This window comes from Schistocerca piceifrons, chromosome 5 (assembly GCF_021461385.2).
Source record: "Schistocerca piceifrons isolate TAMUIC-IGC-003096 chromosome 5, iqSchPice1.1, whole genome shotgun sequence".
In the NCBI taxonomy this organism is placed as follows: Eukaryota; Metazoa; Arthropoda; class Insecta; order Orthoptera; family Acrididae; genus Schistocerca; species Schistocerca piceifrons.
The window spans coordinates 158,671,310-158,693,517 of record NC_060142.1 but is presented as its reverse complement, the minus strand read 5'-3'; the positions used below and the strand labels follow the sequence as shown (position 1 = coordinate 158,693,517).

Here is a 22,208-nt window from a genome sequence, read left to right as displayed (position 1 = left end):
GCCCTTTCTATTGCTCATGAAAACCACACACTGTACGTTGTATCACCATACAGCGAGACCTTCAGAGGTGGTGGTCCAGATTGCTGCACACATCGGTACCTCTAATACCCAGTAGTACGTCCCGTTACTTTGATGGATGCCTGTATCCGTCGTGGCATACTATCCACAAGTTTATCAAGGCACTGTTGGTCCAGATTGTTCCACTCCTCAACAGCGATTCAGCAGATCCCTCAGAGTGGTTGGTGGGTCATATTGACCATAAAACAGCCCTTTTCAATCTATCCCAGGCATGTTTGATAGGGTTCATGTCTGGAGAAAACGCTGGCCACTCTAGTCGAGCGATGTCGTTATCCTGGAGGAAGTCATTCGTAAGATGAGCATGCGAACTGTCGTCCATGAAGATGAATTCCTTGCCAATATGCTGCCGATATGGTTGCACTATAGGTTGGAGGATGGCATTCACACATTGTACAGCCATTACGCCGCCTTCCATGACCACCAGCGGCGTACATCGGCCCCACATAATGCCACCCCAAAACAGAAGGGAACCTCCAACTTGCTGCACTCTGTGGACAGTGTGTCTAAGGCATTCAGCCTGACTGGGTTGCCTCTAAACATGTCTCCGACGATTGACTGGTTGAAGGCATATGCGACACTCATCGGTGAAGAGTAAGTGATGCCAATCTTGAGCGGTCCATTCAGCATGTTGTTAGGTCCATCTGTACCGCACTCCATGACGTCGTGGTTGTAAAGATGGACCTCACCATGGACATCGGGAGTGAAGTTGTGCATCATGCAGCCTATCGTGCACAGTTTGAGTCGTAACACGATGTCCTGTGGCTGCACGAAAAGCATTATTCAACATGGTAGCATTGCTGTCAGGGTTCCTCCGAGCCCTTGGGCGGCCTGAGCGGGGCATGTCTTCGACAGTTCCCGTCTCTCTGTATCTCCTCAATGTCCAAACAACATCGCTTTGGTTCACTCCGAGACGCCTGGACAATTCCCTTGTTGAGTGCCCTTTTGGCACAAAGTAACAATGCGGATGCGATCAAACCGAGGTATTGACCACCCAGGCATGGTTGAACTACAGACAACACGAAATGTGTACTTTCTTCCTTGTGGAATGACAAGAACTGATCAGCTGTCGGACACCCTCCGTATAATAGGTGTTGCTCGTGCATGGTTGTTTACATCTTTGGGCAGGTTTAGTGACAGCGCTGAACAGTCAAAGGGAGTGTGTCTGTGATACAATATCCACAATCAATGTCTATTTTCAGGAGTTCTGGGAATCGGGGTGATGCAAAAGTTTTTTTGATGTGTGTACTTACCAACTACTTTACCTTCGAGGGCACACATACAAACAGATCACGGGCACAGCTATGGGAACCAGGATGGCTCCTTCCTATACCAACATTTTCATAGGTCACTTGGAGGGGGCTTTCTTAGGATCCACAAGCCTTCAGCCATTGGTTTGGCTTAGATACATTGACGACATCTTTGCCACACGGACTCAAGGTGGGGCTGACCTGTTAAAATTCTTGCAATCTCAAAATTAAATTTCACAATTTCCTATTCTGAATCTCACACCACTTTCCTTGACACTTATCTTATCCACACCAAAGATGAGCTACACATTTCTGTTCACATCAAACATATTAACAAACAACAGTACTTACATTTGCACAGCTGGCATCGTTCCAACATCAAACATTCCTTCCCATACAGCTTTGGCATTCGAGGCAAACTTACTTGTTCAGATTCACTCTTTACAGCAATACACCACCATTCTCATCTCAGCCTTCACTGGATGTAATTACCCCTCTATCCTAGTTCAAAATCAGATTTCCTCGGCCATCACAACCAATCTTTGTGCTGCTGATCTCTCCAAAAAAGCAACTTCAGAGCACACCACTTGTCACTCAGTATTAGCCTGGCCTTGAATGTGTTAATCAGCTACTTTGACAAGGCTATGACTTCCTAAAATGCCCTAAAATGAGGTCCATTCTGTCTGAGATTTTGCCCACCACACCTAGAGTAGCTTTTGTCTCCCTCCCACTCTCCACCATATTCTTGTCAGACCCTATGCTCCTTCTGCACCCATCTTCCCACCCTATGGCTCCTACCCCTGCAACTGTCCCCATTGCAAGACTTGCCCTATGCACCCTCCTTCAGCCACTTATACCAGCCGCGTAACTGGTAAACATGTGCTATCAAAGGGAGAGTCACCTGTGAAATGACACATGTCATATACCAACAATTACATAAACACTGTTCAGCCTTTCACACTGGCATGATCACATCAAGTTACCAGTCAGGATGAATGGGCAAAGGGAGAAGGTGTATACTGGCAAAACACAATATCCTGTTGCAGCACATGCTCTACACAAGTGTCACAACCTCAGTGAATATTTCACCACATGTGCCATTTGGATTCCTCCCCCAAAGACCAGTTTCTCAGAGCTCTGCAGGTGGGAACTGGCGCTACAACTTGTCCTTGGTTCACGCCATCTGCCTGGCCGTAATTTACGTTACTTTCTTGGGTCTCAACATTACTTCACAGCAGCTATTCCTTTCTTCGCTCTCTTTTAGTTTTCTACATTTTTCATTTTGTGACCAGTCTATTCCTTTCTTCGCTCTCTTTTAGTTTTCTACATTTTTCATTTTGTGACCAGTCTATTCCCCCCCCCCCCCCCCCCCCCCCCCCCCCCCCGGCTCTGCTATATACAATGCACCGAGCTTTTTGCTCTTACTAATTAATGTATGATGTTTAGGTATTAATCTCTTGCATATAACCCTGTCTTCCACCTTAAAGCTCTCAGGTTTTACGTCTTGTCTGGTGCAGTCCTAAACAATCAGTATTTCCTTCTCAACCTGTCCAGTACACCTCCCCTGACCCCCGGTTCTGGACAACTTTTCCGAACTCTACCCCTTTTCCTAAACCTCATCAGTTCTTTCTCTTCAACCCCTCTTCCTTCCCCTCCAACCCTTCTTCCAGAAGAAGCAGCTACTGGTTCTAAAAGCTGCAAACTTTAATACCTTTTATATGTACGTTCTGCTGCTGCCGCTTGGTGAGTAGATTTTTTTATCTCTCCAGTTACCTTATAAAATGCTAAAAAACGTATGTACGTGCGCGTGTGTGTGTGTGTGTGTGTGTGTGTGTGTGTGTGTGTGTGTAGGAGGGAGGGAGGGAGGGATGGGGGGAGAGTGGGGAGGGAGGGAGAGAGTGGGGAAGGATGGAGAGGGAGAGGGAGATACACCACTGGAATGATACGGATGGGCCAGCCACTCTGCAACACAGTAAAATCTTCAGCCTGACACTACACAAAATTTTAAATGTTTTGCCTCACTTGCCTCATCATCAGCTAAAATAGAAGGCACAACCCCACCTATGTTTGTTTCTGCCCTCTTAGCACAATACCAAATGCAATCAGTTAAACTGTGGCATATAGTGAATTATCCACCACAGGTAACACAGACTGGAGTACGAAGCACAGGACAGAGCCTTACTTGCGGGTAGGTCAAGGTTACTTTGCCCTGCCAAAATTACTGCTAAGAGGTGCGCCCTGGCTAGATACCTTCACTGACCACCGCTTACTCTCCTTCATGACCAATCACTCCTCCTTCCACAGTTTTATGGCTCTCTGACTCCACAGTAGAATAACAGCTTGCTGGGGAGCGGCACATGTCATATTTCCTGCAGACCACCTAGGCTGCTTGATCTGCTTACCCATTTCTCGAAATTTCCAGATATTCAGCAGAATGATATGAGCTTCTCTTGCTGGTGAAAAAGGAGCAGTTCGTCCTGTACTTTTTTATAGTTTTCTCTGCTGGGAACAAATGCTTCAATACTTCTAGGATACTAAAGCAATTGAAGTAGATGAGAAACTTTTCACTTCAAAGACACTTCAACTGCTCCAGTGCCTTCCGGATTGCACATAGCTCTGCAGTGAATACAGCGAATTCAATGGGACAGAAAATCCTGAAGACATGGTTGGGGAATACTGTCAAACAGTTGAGAGCCTCTCCTTGCTTTGAACCACCAGTATCACAATGTAAAGTGTTACAAAACACAGCTATAAAGGTTAAATCTGAAGCCCACCTTTCTTAAAATTTGTCAGATCTAAATTAAATCCGGACTTCTTTAGAAGTCAAGGTGCAGATCTACTTTGTGTAAAATTTTGATATGGCCACATCCATCTCAAAGGCAATCCAGTCCTTCATGTAAATCCCATACACCCTTAATGCTAGCTGACAGTTATTAATGTCTTTTCGTTGGTGGCCAAGAAACAGTGTGGTATGCACTATCTGTGGTGTGTATATCGTGTTGTAGGCCTGTCACACCATGAGAAATTGCTGACTGAAGCAAAGCAGTCGGTCACCAGCCTCACCACAGATGCTTGGTATGGGATTGGTTCTAGCCTAATTCCTTCACGGTGCACCATGCCCAACATTTTGAAATAGGAGATTGTCAAAAGTGGAACGATATCTCCTGAACATATACGAAAGCAACTGAGGAGCTGCCTGGATTAAAAGATCCAGATAACGCAGCTGTTGGCCATCCGATCCAAAGTCTTCCCCTTACAGCTAGTGAGCCCAACACTATGATGACTACTCAGGCATGTATGCCATTTCCCAAGTTCTAAGAATGGAATGAGAGCAGCTTGTCTCCCCAAGTGAAGAAAGTATCCTGACAAACAAACAAAGTTAAAATCAGTGAAAGGATTCCTTTAGTTTGATCTGCAATGAGCCGTAACATGCTATAATGAAGTCTATTGTGATCTGGAGCAGGTGTATTATTCATCATTGGTGGAACTGAAGCATCCGCTAGCCCCCATCAGCAGCCACTACACTGCATCAGATCCTAACTGGCAGTGTCATGAACTTTGACAAAATATTCCACTATTGTCTGGGCAATATTTTGCGAGTTGGTCTGAAGATTTACATTCCACATTACAGCCGCCACAGAACACCTCCTACCTCTTCCAAAAATCCTCCTGACGGTCTTCCATATGGTTTATAGTATTAAAGAACAGTAGTAACAATCTCTTCTTGCTCTCTCAAATAATTCAGAGACATTTCACTTTCAGTACCTGAAAAACTGTGAGAGGCTCTGTAGCTGACCATCACTGGAAAACCTATGAGGTGTGTGGGAAAAGTAATGAGTCTCGCAACAATGTGAGCGATATGGCAATGCTGCATTGTTCTACTTGTGCAGATCAGTGTGTTCAATCCTTCGAGATGTTCAGTCCAAGTTTCAGCTCCTACAGCCATCACAATTTTTGAGTGAGAGCAACATTTTGTCATCAAGCACAAGTTATTCACTGGCACAAATCATTTCTGGAAGGATGAGAACACGTTGAAGCTGAACCTCACTCAGGGAGACCTTCAACATCAAAAATTAACAAAAATGTTGAACATGTGCGTGCTCTTGTGAGGTCAGACCAAAGTTTTGCACATGAAAAAGGTTTGTGTCAAAATGGTGCTGAAAACTCTCAAAATTGAGCAGAAAGACAATTGAAGAAATGTGTGGTTTGATCTTTCGGAAAGGAATTCCAATGAACACAAATGGTTCAGTCATATGATCACAGGTGATGAATCCTGGCTTTTTGAATATTATTCTGCGGCAAAGTGGGGAATGACACACTGAGACATCTCGGCTGAAAAAAGCTTGAATGAGCAAATTAAAGATCAGAACAATACTGATTTGCGTTTTGACAGTAGGAGTGTCGTACACAAAGAATTTGTTCCTCCAGAACAAACTTTCAACCAAGTGTTTTACAATGATGTTCTCGAAATGCTCTAGAAAAGGGTGAATCGAGTGAGACCGGACATCGCAGACAAGTGGATGCTCCATCTTAACAATGCCTAAAGTCTCACAGCCACTACCATCATGGGCTCTTTGATCTAAAAAGGCACTCTTGTTGTTTCACAGCCTCCTATTCACCTGATCAGAGTCCTTGTGACTTTTTTCCTTTCCCAAAACTGAAAAATGTCTTAAAAGGACATCATTTTGGGGCTCTGAAGAACATGTGACCAACATGTTAGAGACCCTACCAGTTGAAGATGTTCAGCACTGCTACCAAGACTAGGAATGACCTACTTTGAAGACGACTATACTGTTGTCTGAAAAAAATAAAAACTTCAGCAGATAAAAAATCAGGCTTACTACTTTTCTCACACTCTTCATACACAGAGCCACCCACCTTATCCTGGTTGTGGAGTGGTATCTGTCACTCCATCAAGGGACAGGCTGCCTCTGTAACTGGCCTGAGGGCTCTGGAATATGAGCTTCAGCTGTATGGTAGATCATTTGGATAATATGATCCTCCCATTCCTATATGTTTTCAAAGTGTTTGAACACAGCAAGTTGGCTGTGTTGTGTTAACTTTGCCTAACTGGGCACATATTCTGGCAGTTTTCTTTTGGCACCGCTCAGTCTGGCAGAACAAATCCAAATCTGTAAGTGATCAGTTGACTTAAAGTCATTAATCACTTCCCATTGAGCAGTGTGTGTGTGAGGACTAGAGAGAACACCAAGAGATCAACAGCTATGGATGTGCCTACTGCAATGCTGAAGTGTGTGCTCTGGTCCTTGCTCAACACGTGTGTGATGGCAGGAGACTTTTCATAGCCCTATGCCTGGGGCAGCTGGTTGAAAGCCCCAAAGCACACTGTGCATGTTAAAATCTCCACACACACACACACACACACACACACACACACACACACACACACACTTACAGCAATTGTCCATAGACTTGTGGTGATGGATGATGCGAGGGATCGTATGCATTGATTTCAAAAACAGCCAGTCCTCCCCTAGCTCTGCCTCCACCAAGATCATCCTTTTTGAGCATGTAGCTCAGGGGCCTCAGATCTATATTACTTGGTGACTCAAATGTTGCACAGTGCACAGTCACCGGTGCATGCTGCTCATCTAACAGTTTCGAGGGGCAACACAAATTTGATTTTCAGTATTTCGTATGATTATTGACTGAAGTTAAAAATTTAAAATGCTGACATAATATACAAATTAAGACATATAATTTTATGTTTACAGTTTAACACAATACATCATGGATTAAAGTTAAGTTACAAACTGTGCCTATGTCTTGTGGAAGCATAACTCATAACGCACACATTACCCAGACTATATTCATCCAGTATTTGACAATGAGAGCACTTAATGACTTCCAACAAAACTTACAGATAATTTCAAACCTTTTCTGAAACATTATTGTTCGTCTCTACGTGAATAACCCAAAACTAATAAAGCCAATGTCATTATGGTTTTCATCTAAATCATAAATGTTTTACATGTTTAACGTCAAAAATTTACTGCACTTATTCATTTGTAAAGTAACAAATGTTAGAAACTGTTTTATACGAGGGAGTTCAATTGTTTAAAGAACTGGGATTGGGAGTGGGATGTTACCCGTAATTTAAAATGTGCCCCGAACAACATATACACATTGGTCTTCCCTGAGCTGAGTCATGTATCCTGAACTCATTCATGTTGGACTGCAGTATGCAAGGCATGCAGCGATGACTTATAATGTCTTTCCCCACTATTTCTCCATGATGGGAAGTTACAGCAGTAGGAGGCTTGCTTGAGAGACTAGATGGTCTCCTCAGGCAGACAGTGACATCCATATCATCAGTCACTGTCCGACCCATCAGACAAGATCAAGGTCACAAGGTCTGATGGTTTTGGAACTGATCTTTTTGGCTTGTTACTTTTCCATTACCATCTTGGCTTTTGGGGACAGTCTTAAGGCTGTTTTAAAAGCAACATCTTTCCATTTCATTTTCTGTCTGTCAAGAGGGTGTATTATTTTTCTCGACAGCACCTTATGCTACCAGCACTGCTTCAGATGTAGGTAAACTTGGTTGTGTAACCAGTGGCACAAGTTTGCTGCTATCTTTAAAGCTGTAGGTTGTTGCGCTTCATTCACCTATCAATGTCTGGGTGCCTTTTTTTGGTAAAGACTGAGATGTATAGGTGGCTGTACAGCTTTAAATGCCTCCATCACCTAAGAGAATGAGATGCATTATGTATGTCCTGCAGTTCCTTCTCTGCTTGGAATACTAAACAGCCTTTGCTGCAAACAGGGTTGTTTTGGGGGCAATTAGCCCTTTGACTACCAATTTTTTCTTGAGGCGAAAGATATCAATGTAAGTAATTGCTGTAGTTTAAAAGGAAAACGTCTTTTCAGTTGCTGAGCACAAAAAGATGTTTTTCTTTTAAACTACTACAAATTGCATACAGCTTCTGTAAAATGGCCAATAAAAGAAACTTATTAATGTTAAGTATTTCAATTAATGTCAAAGTCAGAAGTAACAATATCAAAAAGTTGTTTCCTGCTGTTTCATTTTTCAACATGGGTATGGGTGGGACGTATGCAGTTATTCATAGGTAACACCAGGGTTCGCATCTCTCTGATTTGTAAGTCACATTACAGGAGTTCAATATGGGCACATCAGTAAGAGCATGCAATTTCCTGACACAAATTTTGTGGGAAGGCGCAACAACAGCCCGCTTTGCAACTATGTTAATTGAGTTGCCTACCTGCAGGCTCAAACTAATTCAATGCAACAATACAGAGTAGAAGGTTAAGATGAAACTTGAAGACACCATAACCTACAAGTGCGGGCTGTAATTATAAGAATTCTGTAAACTATTCGCTGGCTTCCCTTCACCAATGGGACATTGATACATGGCAGTAACATGCAGCAAATTCTCACCACTTCTCTGATAGCCTGTCATGGGAAGTATTTGTCCCAATGGTAGTGAAAGCATTAATATATGTGGGTGATGCAGTACAATGAGAGTCTAATTATTGCAGCTGAAGTCCCTCTTCTGCACGAAGCCTCAGTTTTGCAAACCATGATGGTTTGACAGAAGTGTAACATTTTTAGCAGTATATAGGGTCAGGTATGGAGGATCTAACTTTAAGGCATATAAAGTCCGCTGCAATGTACTTGGGTAACTATGGTAGTGGAAAGCTAGAATAAAACCTCATGTCTCCTTGAATTCACAACTTACTCTTTTCATGAAATTCTTTGCTTCTGTGGTGCTTTCACTTTCCCATTCCTGTTGAAGCAGTTTGGAATCTACATTCATGATATCATGACAGGTTACAGCTTCTTTGCACCAGTTTAATTATGTGTGCAGCTCACCATTGATGCCATACTCTCCAATTGATCTAGCATTTAACAGCTTGTTTACTTGGATAGCTTTCATTGTCTCGACTAGGAGTGTACCCCTACGCAGACTCTTGATAGATTTAAGTTTCCCTGAAAGTCTCTCTAATGCTTTATGTATGTCAAAAAGCAATACTTTCTCAAATGCAACTTTCATATATTTATTAATGACGAAAGTGTTATTCAACAAGGGATGTGATCAATTACTGGTGGTAATGGAAATCCCAAGTGGACTAGCTACATGAGGTCTCTTTGAGGTTTGGACCAATGGGCCACAAAAACCTCTGGGAGTGATAGACAAAATATTGGCTTCATGGACATCCCACGAAAAGCTAAGAAAATAACGGTGCATCAAGACACAGGCCCAGTTACCTGGGTAAGCTTTATACAACAGTGGTGTGGCAGGTGCCTGCTCGCGAGTATTCCACCTCAACAGCCGTCCATCTTATCGGCATCCAGAAAACCTTGACATTGACATCCTCTTTTAATTTTTACTTGGAGGACTGCACCATCCTCATGACCCAGGTAGTTACACAAAGATCCCTGCACCCTGTGGCATACAACATTCTACTGTCCCTGTGGCATACAACATTCTACTGTCATGCCACACAGTGGCCAAACCCATACACAGCCAATGAGGTGCTCACTGTTTGGAATTACCCAGGAGGCATGTGTGGTGTATCAGATGTCACTGATTCATGACTATTACATCTATTTAATCTATGTAGGACAAGCTCTTGAGATCTGCAACTGATACAAATGGAACACATTTGAGCATGCGTCATAAAAAGTGATGCTACTAACCTACTAAATATTCCTCCTCCTCCTTCAGTAGCACTACACCCCTTAGTGAGTCTTTGCTTCTTCAACGATCTTCCTCCACATTTCTCAGTTCTTTGCTGCTTTTTTCGATCCCTGGACTCCCATACTGGTGAGATCCACTATTACATCATCAATCCATCCTCTTCTAGGTCTCCCTTTTTGCCTAGCTGAATGTATCACACCTTCCATTATTTTCTTTGGAATTCTATCCTAGCCATCGTATTTGCTGGGATTTCACAAATTTTACTATGTCCCTATCTTCTATCTACACTTTTAATTCAGCATTGTAACGTATTCTCCATCCTTCTTCCTCCCTTTTTGGACCATATATTTTGCATAGTATTTTCCGCTCACGATTCTTAGTGCACTTATGTCATGTTCCGTCAATGTCCATACCTCTGACCTGTATGTGATAACTAGGTTGACTAGGGAGTTATATATCAGCATTTTGTTTTTCTTGTAACAAGACTATTTCTGAAAAGTTGCATATTTGCATTTCCTGTTTGTATTCTTTCCCTTATAACCTTTCCAATACTGTTATCATTTGTTACTAGGGCTCCCAAGCAGTTACAAGAGGACACTCCTTTAAAGCATTTCCCATTGCTGCTTAGGTCTTTAGGGATTCTTCTGGCCTCAGATTGTGACATTATCATATACAGGGTGTTTATAAATGAATATTAGGTTTTTACCCTTTATAATATTTATTATATTAAACTTACAGTTATAAATGATATGTCAATGAAAGAGCAACTCAGTTTTACCAAGAACCTTATAAATGTTCAGTGTGAGCACCGTTTGTCACACAGCACACATCAAGTCTATAGCCGAGTTCTTCCCAAATGTCGATAACTGTGTGTTCAGCGATTATAGCAACAGCTGTTTCTTAATTCAGGGAGGTCTGCTGGTAGCGGAGGCATGTGCACATGATCCTTGATGAAGCCCCAAAGGAAAAAATCGCATGGCGTTTGGTCAGGTGAACATGGAGGCCATGCAAAGCAAGCCCTGTCATTGGGCCCCTTGTGGCCTATCCAGGGCTCGGGTACAGAGAAGTTCAACCAATCACATACTTCGCTATGCCAGAGAGGTGGCGTACCATCTTGCTGAAAATGAAGTTCTCTGGCTCATCTTCGTCCAACTGAGGCAAGAGCCATTGCTCTAGTGTATCAAGGTAAGAAGTGCCAGTTACAGTAGGTTCACCAAAAAAGAAAGGCCCATAAACTTCGCACCAGAATACGGCACAAAAAACAGTCACTTTAGGCGAATCGCGTGGTATGTGTACCACCTTGTTGGCACGTAATCCATGGTCTGCCTGCTTTAGAGCCTGTAATAACTGTAAACGGTAAGGACATAGTTCTATGCGTTTTCTTAAAACTTCCCAAATAGTCGACACAGGAACTTTTAGTTCACGACTAGCCTTCCCAACTGATTTCTTTGGGCTATGAGTGAACGACTCTCTCACTCGCTCAACAGTCTCTTCACTAACTCTTGGTCGTCCTGTGCTCTTCCCTTTACAAAGGCAGCAGGTATCTTCAAATTGATGATACCATCTATGAATGTTATAATCACTTGGAGGATTACAAGTGAACTTCAGCCGGAATGCACGTTGCAAAGTAACTACAGATTTGGTCTTTGCAAACTGCAAAACACAAAATGTTTTGTGTTCACTAGTCACCATCTTCGCTACTACCGCCGTTTAGTGGATTGTGGCGGAAACACTGCATGCTGCACATGCACACTGGTGCCAAACACAACTGTTTGAGTTGCTCTTTCGTTTGACGTATTATTTATAACTGTAAGTTTAATGTAATAAATATTAGAAAGCACTAAAACCCCAATATTCATTTATAAACATCCTGTATTGTGTTTTGCTTTCATTTACTGCGAAGCCAATTTTTAAGGTTTCTGTTTCCATTGCCCGGTATGTTCTTGGAGTGTATTGATATTTCTTCCTACTCTATCAATGTCATCAGTGTATGCACATATCTGGCTAATTTTCAAAAATATGGTGCCTCTTTCATTGATTTTATTTACTACACTATGTAGAACTATATTGAATAGGATAGTGGAGAGACAATCACTTTGCTTCACGCTTTTATTAAAGTCAAAGCTTTCACTTGTTCTGCTAGGGGCCTATACTTTTTCTCTTGTTTCTGTCATTGTCATTCTGATTAGTCTTATTAGTTTAGCACATATACCAACTTCTTCCAGTACTCTGTGTAGTCCTTGCCAGTTTACGCTGTCAAAGGCTTGTTTGAAGTCAATGAATAGGAAATGCAGATCTATATCATATTCATAGAACTTTTCCATCATAAATATCTGATCAGTTGTACCTCTGTCTGATCAAAAGCCTCACTGATTTTTCCCTAGTATGTCTTCAGACTTACTAAATACTGGAAGAATGAAATTCTCACAATTATCCATCTGAAGATGATTGTATGAACTATCAAAATGTGTAATGGTGTAAATAAAACACACAAATGACACAAAAATCTGTTTCATTTAATTCTGGAGGTGGGGGGAAGGGGGGAGGAGAGAGAGAGGGGGGAGGGGGAAGAGAGAGGGGGGAGAGGGAGAGAGGGGGGAGAGGGAGAGAGGGGGGAGAGGGAGGGGGGAGAGAGGGAGAGGTGGAGGGGATAGAGGGGGGAGGGGGAGGAGATGGATAGAGGGGGAGAGGGGGAGGGGGGAGTAGAGAGGGGGAGGAGATAGAGAGAGGGGGAGGAGAGAGAGGGGGAAGGGAGGGAGAGGGGGAGTGAGTGAGGAGGAAAAGGATTATTACGAACATAGTACAAATAAATGGGAATAAGTGACAAGTGAGAATGCAAAATAAGTCACAAACAAAGGGCAAATCAGAACATGTAGGAAAACATGAGACAATGTGCCAAAGTAGTAATAATGTAATTTTTTCAAATGACTTATCACTTCAGGCAGCAGGGCCTTCATGAAAAATTCTCGTGTGTGTGTGTGTGTGTGTGCCGATGGTTGCCCATTTCACCCTTCGGTTCCCGCCCCAACAACAACTGCTGTGGCCATGAAGAAACTCTACGGTACTTTTGTCATATATCCATCAGAATTTCAAAAACAATACTAACCATTTCTACAGAGTACTACACACTGTGTGAAAATTCACTAATTTGTACATTTGACACACACCAAATTTCACTGAGACAACTCACCTGTCTTCAAAATAAACTATGGCTGTGCCTGCGTGTGAATTTAAAGAATACGCACGAACTCTACCAAACCTTTCCAATACTCCCACTAGTATTTCCTTTGTTACTCTCAATGGTAGTTCTGAAAAACAGAAACACATTCAGATATTAAAGTATTATGATGTTCGCAAATTAACAAAGATGGGAGTTAAAGTCTGTGTTGGCTGCAGTGTCAACAACATCCCTAAGTCACAAGGTTGTTAATGAATCAGTTTCTCACAGCCAATGGGATGATGTTTTAAGTAAACAATTACAGGTAAGAAAATAAATTATGTATTTCAAGTACTAAAATGTATATAATCTGAAATTCTTTACAGGTTATTCGAGGATTACGTAAATTTTCACTGGCACTGTTTTGGCATTCTTTTATATCTGACTTGGAATGCGAATTATTGTCATTTAGTTTAGGTTATGGAATTTTTTACACTGCCTGGCTGTCTCGGCTCCCATTTGACAATGACCCAAATAGTTTCAATTTCACTAACTGCATTATTTATTTCTGTCAGGACGTGCGCACTTCTGGATATTTTAATGACTTACCTTAAAATCCTACAGTGTAGTATGCAAGTGATGTTGGAGCTTAACTTCTTGCTCTGTTTAACTGTCTGTTGGACTTTTTACTTACGTAGCTAAAAGACTTCAAGATCCTCTTGAAATGGATTGCATTTGAATCTCTGCAGCACTTTCCTCCCCTCCTTTAGTGGTGAACAACACTGTTCATTCCACCAAGGGACAAGCTGTCTCCTACGATGGCCTGAAGATTTGATGTGTGCTGTGTGACAAACGGTGCTCACACTGAACATTTATAAGGTTCTTGGTAAAACTGAGTTGCTCTTTCATTGACATATCATTTATAACTGTAAGTTATTCCTCCTCCTCCTTCAGTAGCACTACACCCCTTAGTGAGTCTTTGCTTCTTCAACGATCTTCCTCCACATTTCTCAGTTCTTTGCTGCTTTTTTCGATCCCTGGACTCCCATACTGGTGAGATCCACTATTACATCATCAATCCATCCCCTTCTAGGTCTCCCTTTTTGCCTAGCTGAATGTATCACACCTTCCATTATTTTCTTTGGAATTCTATCCTAGCCATCGTATTTGCTGGGATTTCACAAATTTTACTATGTCCCTATCTTCTATCTACACTTTTAATTCAGCATTGTAACGTATTCTCCATCCTTCTTCCTCCCTTTTTGGACCATATATTTTGCATAGTATTTTCCGCTCACGATTCTTAGTGCACTTATGTCATGTTCCGTCAATGTCCATACCTCTGACCTGTATGTGATAACTAGGTTGACTAGGGAGTTATATATCAGCATTTTGTTTTTCTTGTAACAAGACTATTTCTGAAAAGTTGCATATTTGCATTTCCTGTTTGTATTCTTTCCCTTATAACCTTTCCAATACTGTTATCATTTGTTACTAGGGCTCCCAAGCAGTTACAAGAGGACACTCCTTTAAAGCATTTCCCATTGCTGCTTAGGTCTTTAGGGATTCTTCTGGCCTCAGATTGTGACATTATCATATACAGGGTGTTTATAAATGAATATTAGGTTTTTACCCTTTATAATATTTATTAAGTAGAGATTATGCTAACTGATCCATAAAGGCAAACAAAATTACAATACAAAATTCAAAATTGCTGATAAATGTAGAATGCCAACATAAAATAGTATTTAAAAAAACTGAACAAAGTAAATCACATAAGCAAAAACACAATAAAAAAGTCCACTGATAGCTGCAAAATTCAAACATTATAAAACAGTTACATAACCAAAAATAACACATGCAGCTGAAACCAACTTTAAAACAAGTAATACATAAAAAACTGACAAAATGCTAAAGACAGAAAGAAGAACAATTAGGACATACATAAATAAACAAGGCACTGGAGAATAGCAAACAAGGAAACAGAAACAGTAATGATCATGGTCAGGAAGAAATTCATCTCATTCTTTGGACGTGTGAGAACACCAGGAATCTAAGATCCACAAACCCAATCATCCTGGCTATTCTATAGTTGCTGGCTTCAAAGCACCCACTGAACGTATATCTGCCTTAGTTGATCAACACCTGCAACACATAGTCCAAAGATGGCCCTCCTATATTAAAGACAAAAGCCATTTCCTAGATCATCTGAAATCCTTACCCACTCCACTCTCACCAAACACCTTGCTTGTCACAATTGATGCCAGCTCCCTCTATACCAACATCCTCCACGTACAGGGTCAGTCTGCTGCTGAACTTGCCAAGAACTACTTCACCTTTGAAGGCAAACATACAAACAAATCAGGGATATGGTCATGGGAACCAGGGTGGCTCTTTCCTATGCCAACCTTTTCATAGGTTGCTCGGTGGTCTTTCCTGGGCTCCATAAGTCTTCAGCCCCTGATTTGGTTCAGATACATTGATGACATCTTTGCCATTATAATCTCAGGGTTAAAATTCCTGGAATCTCTGAATACATTCTCCCAATGAAATTTCACATGATCCTATTCTGAATCCGACGCCACTTTCCTTGATGTTGATCTCATTCTCTCCAAAGGCTAGCTACACAAGTCTGTCCACATTAAACCTATGAACAAACAACAGTACTTACATTTTGACAGTTGCCATCCTTTCCATGTCAAACGTTCCCTTCCATACAACCTTGGCATTCGAGGCAAACATGTTTGTTCGGATGCAGACTCTTTAAAGCAATACATAACCATTCTCACCTTAGCCTTCACTAAATGTAATTACCCCACTAGCCTAGTTCAAAAGCAGATTTCCTGAGCCATCACAAATAATCACAGTAGAGCTGATACCTTGAAAAAACAACTTCAGAGCACACCACTTGTCACTCAGTATTATCCTGGTCTTTAATGTACTGATCAGCTACTTCAACTTCCTAAAATCATGTTCTGAAATGAAGTCCATTCTGTCTGAGATTTTGCACACCACACTTAAGAGTTGTTCTTGGTCACCCTCCAAATCTCCACAATATCCTTGTCAGAGTTCTATGCTTCTGCATCCATCTCCCTGCTCTATGGCACCTCCCCCATGACTGTCCTCACTGCAAGACTTGCCACATACACCCACCTACCGCCACTTATACCAGCCCTCTGACAGGCAAAACATATGCTATCAAAGAGTGAAACAAAACGTGCAATACAATAACTGTTACATAAACACTATTCAGCCTTTTACATCAGAATGACTACCACCAATTTATAAGTTTGGATGAATGGGCATAGACAGAGGGTGTAGAATGCCAACAAAAAATATCATGTTGCAGAGCATGCTCTACAATAGGGCAGTCATGACCTCGGCACCAGTTTCACCACAAGTACCATCTGAATTATCGCCCCAGACATCTGTTTCTCAGAACACAGCAGGTGGGAACTAACGCTACAACATATCCTTCGTTCTTGCCACTAACCTGACCTAAATTAACATTAACTACTTTTGTCTCAGCATTTCTTCCCAGAAACTACTCTATCTTCACTCTGTTTTAGTTTTCTACATCTTTTATTTTCTGAACTGTCTATCCCTCCCCAGTAACACATACAATACACTTCGCTTTTTGCTCTTATTAATTTGTGCACAATATTTCAGCAGTAATATCTGCCTTGCATGTTACACTATCTTTATCTTTCACCTTTAAGCTCTCAGGTTATCAAATCTTGTCCGGTGCAGTCCCCAACAACCTGTCTTCACTTCACATCCCATCTGGTAAGTCTCCCCTTACTTGCGGTTCTGGCTGACTTTTCCGAACTCTACCCCTTTTTCCTAAACCTCTCCAATTCCCTTTCTTTCACCCCTCTACCTTCCCCTTCAACCCTTCTGCCAGAAGAAGGAGCCACTGGCTCCGAAAGCTTGGATAAGTAAAACCTTTTTTCATATGTGTGTTCTCCCACTGCTGTTTAGCGAGCAGAGTTTTTATCTGTCCAATTACATTATATGGTCAAAAATTGATTATTTTCATTGTTCTTTAGAAAATATAATTAGTACAAGAATAGTAGAAAAACTCTTGAATGGTAAGAGCAACATTAAATGGATTACAGGAATTAAGGAACTTGTAACGGAACTCTAAATTACAGCAGATGGCCCTAAAAAAAAAAAAAAATCAGGATGCACTAAAAATACTGCAAACAAAGATCAATACAAGGACTACAGAAAGGTTGCCATCCAATGAAGAACAAAAAATATCTGAAAGTATGTTGCCACTAGATGGCAAGCCCCCTTTCGTTGAGCACAGCCCGGAGTTTAACTCAAATTACGTACTTACACTGAACTGGTACCTCAATTGATGTACTGAATATCATGTAACTTACAGACAGAAAACTAAAAAGTATTGCCATTAATCAGAACTATAAGACTGTGAAAAATGTAACTATGCACGCTTCCGCGGCCAGTGTCATGAGATTTAAAATTGTTATGGGTGTTGTACTACACCACTGTATAACTGTAAAAGCAACATTACAACCATATTACAACAACCTTCCTCAGGGCAAGCCTAGTTATGGTGAAGGAAAGGTGCATCTATTTATTGCAGACAATTAGGGTCAATACAAATACCTGTGAAACTTGTAATTGGCCATAGAATACAATGACAAAAAAGGAGAGGGTAGGAAAGAAACTATTCGTGGGCTAGCCTGCTTGTCAGTGACTAGTGACAGTCTGCAAATCAATATTTGGGTTTTCGTGAGCATGTTCAAGAAATAATTAACATATTTTATACGATGAAAAGGTACAACACCCAGAAGAATTTTAATCGCTAAATGAAAAATACTAACAAACACAGAGATAACACAGGTTTTTTTTATCATACTATAACACTTATAGCCTATAGTTACTTACGACTGATATAGACACCACATTCCAATTTTGACGCCATCCTCCTTTCACGATGAGCTTTTGTTTTTAGATGTTCATGAAATTTACAAGCTGGTACTGGAATTTTGCAATAATTGCACTCACGATACTGGTCGTCCATCACCAACGTCTACATACGACAAAAAATGAAAAAAAAAGTTCACGTAATGAATGCAGCATTATTTTTTATTTTTTTTAGAACTACAAAACTATACTGCCATCAGTGGACAACATTTCAATAATCCATCAACTGAGATACACTTTTAAAAGTGTGATACGATATCTTACAGCACAACATTAAGTTTCGTCTTTAAACTTTTACTGAAAACTATACACAGTTTGGAAAACCACTCTTGCAGCAGGTTCATTTATTCATTCAAACCATCCAGCAATGTGCATCTGATAAAGCTCCTGAAACAGTTCAGTCATGGAATGAGAAAGCGAATAATGATTTTTTTGATGAACTATCTATAAGATAAAGGATTACTAAAATTCACCCCTCCCAATACTATGGGAAATAAACAGACCTGTCACACCGTGAAAGAGCGAGTGTTCTACCGGTAGGGCTATAGCATAAGTGGCACGGGCAAACAGAACTACAGCAAATTTATTGAAAACTGCAGTGCATACTTCAAACTACCAACTAAAGCCTACTGAGAGCAGCCTGATCAATGAACGAAACCTAAAACGAATGGTCAACAGGACGCACAACATGCTTGTAACAAACACAAATGAAACGACATTTCATGAAATAATAATAAGAAGCAAATGGGTTTTTATTGACTCCGAGGAAGACTACATAACAATCGGTGGAAACAAAACAAAAAGAAAGGAACAAAAGCAACAAAACTGATAAATTCGGGAGAGTGGAGTGTAACAATTCAACAAATTTTATATTATACAAGCAGCAAAACGGAATTGGCCTTACAAGTGTACGGATAGACCTGTGTTAGAGTTTATCTAGGTAGGTCGATAAAATGGATTAAAGGGCTCCAGATGTAAACACAAAAATTACCCACAGTTTCTTGCACCTGATTGGGGATGCAGTTCTGTTCACAAGTATCTAGGTTAACTGAAGGCTTTTTATAAACATACAACACCTTTCAGTATGTGGGTGTACATATTCGATCAATTTGCGGCAATACTTCACCTGAAAACATATTTATATACAAAAATCACATACCTGCTTCCCATCAAAAAATTTGGATATTTAAACGTTTCCTTAATAAGGGAATGTTTTAACATCAGACGCCTCAGCAGCGACCATGCTTATCACACTAGGTATTGGAAACGAAGAACTTACGATGCACCAATGTTACAAGCCTACTATTTCGCACAAACATTACGCCTACACAACATATCACAACAAGCAGAACACTAGCAACAACTATGAAGTAAATTCAACAATCTCAAAACAAATCAAAGAAGTTACCGTGACATACAAACACCCGACGACCAGGGTCGCCAATGCCTATCAATGTAATAGCCCACCCAGGATCGTCAGATTACCCTATTATATCTCAAGATACCATTCACTTCAAAAATAGTTGCAACAATACTTACATACAAGAAAAAGAACATGAATCAGATTAAAAATTAACTATTTTACACACCCAACCGGAATTTACTGGGCTGAGCGATGCCATATACTGCTTCTCATCATTTATCTCGTCGGTTCGAAAGAAAAGAGAAGACAGGGGAGAAGGATGATTACTTCTCGTAAATTTGGGGAATTTGGAGTTTTGGCTGCAGATTTCATAGGTATCAAAAATTTTCTTCCAGTACACAGGGGCAGGTTTTACATCTAATCCAAATTTCTCCTGCTCCAGCATAGCACAATTTTTCCATTGGCAATTCAATTGTTCACAGTTGATTAATTTTTGAAGAACAGGAAATCTCTTTACGACAGAGTACAAGGATTTAACAGCGTAAGATCGGGCTACGTTAGATTCCACTGTAGAAATGACTTCAAAAATGGGATCGGAGAGGTCAAATTGTCTTTTGATCTCTGAGACAAGCTCAATATAGAGATTCAAGTATCTTTTATAAAAACAAGTTATGTCCTGTTGCTATATTTCAGTCTTGGCTTTGAGTCCATCAAATGTTTCCTGTGCAGTGATACCCAAGTAAAACTTTCAAGTCCAGGAACACTAGCCACTCCACTACCACCTCTCACTATGGCGACAGTGAACCATCCATTTCCATGTGAGACAGTGTCGTTTATGTCCAAGCTAAAATTAAGAGAACATCCAAGAAATACACAAGGTCCATCGACGAGAGCGCGGGTTGCAACACTCTTCACTGGAATGCGATTTTTCTTGTCCCCAGATGTTGTAGTAAGTTCAATGTTTTCTATAATCCTGTAAACTGTTGTGCGAAGACGACGTCGATATCTCCTGTAAGGCATGTTGGCGGCGCTCAGTGCAGTTGCTGTGCAGCAGCAAGACACAGAATGAGCGTAGCGCGAGTGCGCGCTCGCTTATGTACTGTGCGTGGACTTAGCGTTTTCACAGTGGCCAGCGGGAGCGTTATCCCGGACGCGCATACTGGGCGTCGCACAACAGTTTACAAAAATATAGAAAACATTGAACTGACTACAACATCAGGAAGTGCCTTGGATTTGTATGGTCTAACAGCAAAACTGCAGTTGACTTAATAATGTCTAAATTAGTAAAATCAGAACACAATTATTTAGCATTGTTGTGATTCTTGAGTTTCTCCAGGCGTCTTTGATATTCAAAATATCCACGGGTATACTGCCGGTCTACAGTGTCCAACGGGCACAATATTTCGGCGATCATACATGTCGTCATCATCAGGTGAACTGACGGACTGAGCTCCTCTGAACGTGCCGGCACGAAGAACCTTAAGCTATGGCTGCTCAGAGGGAACTGGGTTCGGTCGCGGCGGCGGCCGATTTAAATACCCTCTGCCCGCGGCGCGCTCCCTCCGCTGTCCGCGCCCCGCGCCACGGTCACGCAGTGGAACAGATTGCGACGGCGTCTGTGATGACGTCGGTGTAGTGGCTCTGTCCACCGTGGTCGTCACAACTATACGTTTGCTCGATTTACTGTTGATTAACCCAATCGATGGTTACTAAGCCTTGCTAAGATTATAGCCACAGTCACGGTTTATGAAGTCGTCATTGATGCGAATTTCGATGGCCTCTCTAACAACGCTGTCCCAGTATCTCGACGTCTGTACCAGAATCCTCGTGCGTTCATACTCCATAGCGTGATTTCCCGACAAACAGTGTTCAGCGACCGCCGACTTGCTCGGATACATCCGTCGAGTGTGCCTCTGGTGTTCACGGCATCCATCCTCGGCGGTACGCATCGTCTGACCAATATACGACTTGCCACATTGGCACGGAATCTGGTACACGCCGGCCTTCCTCAAACCGAGGTCATCTTTGGCGCTCCCCACCAGTCCACGAGTTTTATTCGGAGGACAAAACACAGTTCCGACCCGGTGTTTCTTCAAAATGCGGGCGATTTTCCCCGAGAGTGCGCCTGTATATGGAATAAACGCAGTGCCTACCTTCTCCCTCGTGATTTCATCCATCTCCACAGGTTGTACTGTAGTGGTTGGGTGGAGAGCACGTTGAATCTGCCATTCTGAGTACCCATATTTTTGAAATACAGTTCTCAGATGTTCCAATTCCTGGGGTAGACACTCTGCGTCAGAGATAGTGCGTGCCCTATGTACTAGAATTATTTAGCATTTTTTCTGCATCTGACTTCTGTGTGTGAAGGAGAGGGACTTCAATTTGAAAAAAGGTATTAAAATCTGTAAGTATACCTAAAACATATGAGATGAATTCCAAATAAGCCGAAGTAAATGCGTTATCCATAGTTGACAGCTTATGTTCTATAATTGAAAATGGATCTTCCATGACAACATTTCTCAGGTAGACATTAAGTTTGTTACACTGTTCCAGTGCCCTGTCCACACATGATTTGACAAGCAAATATCGATCTGCACAGGGATGTAGAATATTGTGTATTTCAGAACGAAAAAAAAAAAAAACACTTGAAAATCTTTAAATGTCTCTCTTCTGCTAAAACTTCTATTGAAATGAGAACCTAAATTTCTCAACAACTGAATGATACT

At 41.4% G+C, this 22,208-nt stretch overlaps 1 protein-coding gene across 5 annotated transcripts in view; it reads right to left on the bottom strand.

The window, feature by feature from the left end:
- Nucleotides 1–19,498, bottom strand: part of LOC124798196 (speckle targeted PIP5K1A-regulated poly(A) polymerase-like) — a 178,280-nt gene extending 158,782 nt beyond the window's left edge. For 2 of the 5 annotated variants that reach the window (XM_047261495.1, XM_047261499.1), the window contains exons 1-3: nucleotides 19,279–19,498; nucleotides 18,081–18,225; nucleotides 13,200–13,317 (exon numbers count right to left, since the gene is read on the bottom strand). In XM_047261495.1, coding sequence (XP_047117451.1) covers nucleotides 13,200–13,317; nucleotides 18,081–18,216 — 254 coding nt within the window. In that variant the 5' untranslated portion in view covers nucleotides 18,217–18,225; nucleotides 19,279–19,498. Of the gene's footprint in view, nucleotides 1–13,199; nucleotides 13,318–18,080; nucleotides 18,226–18,383; nucleotides 18,507–19,278 lie in introns of all 5 variants that reach the window. The other 3 variants (XM_047261496.1, XM_047261497.1, XM_047261498.1) reach the window with 3 other exon arrangements.
- Nucleotides 19,499–22,208: the final 2,710 nt, after the last annotated feature.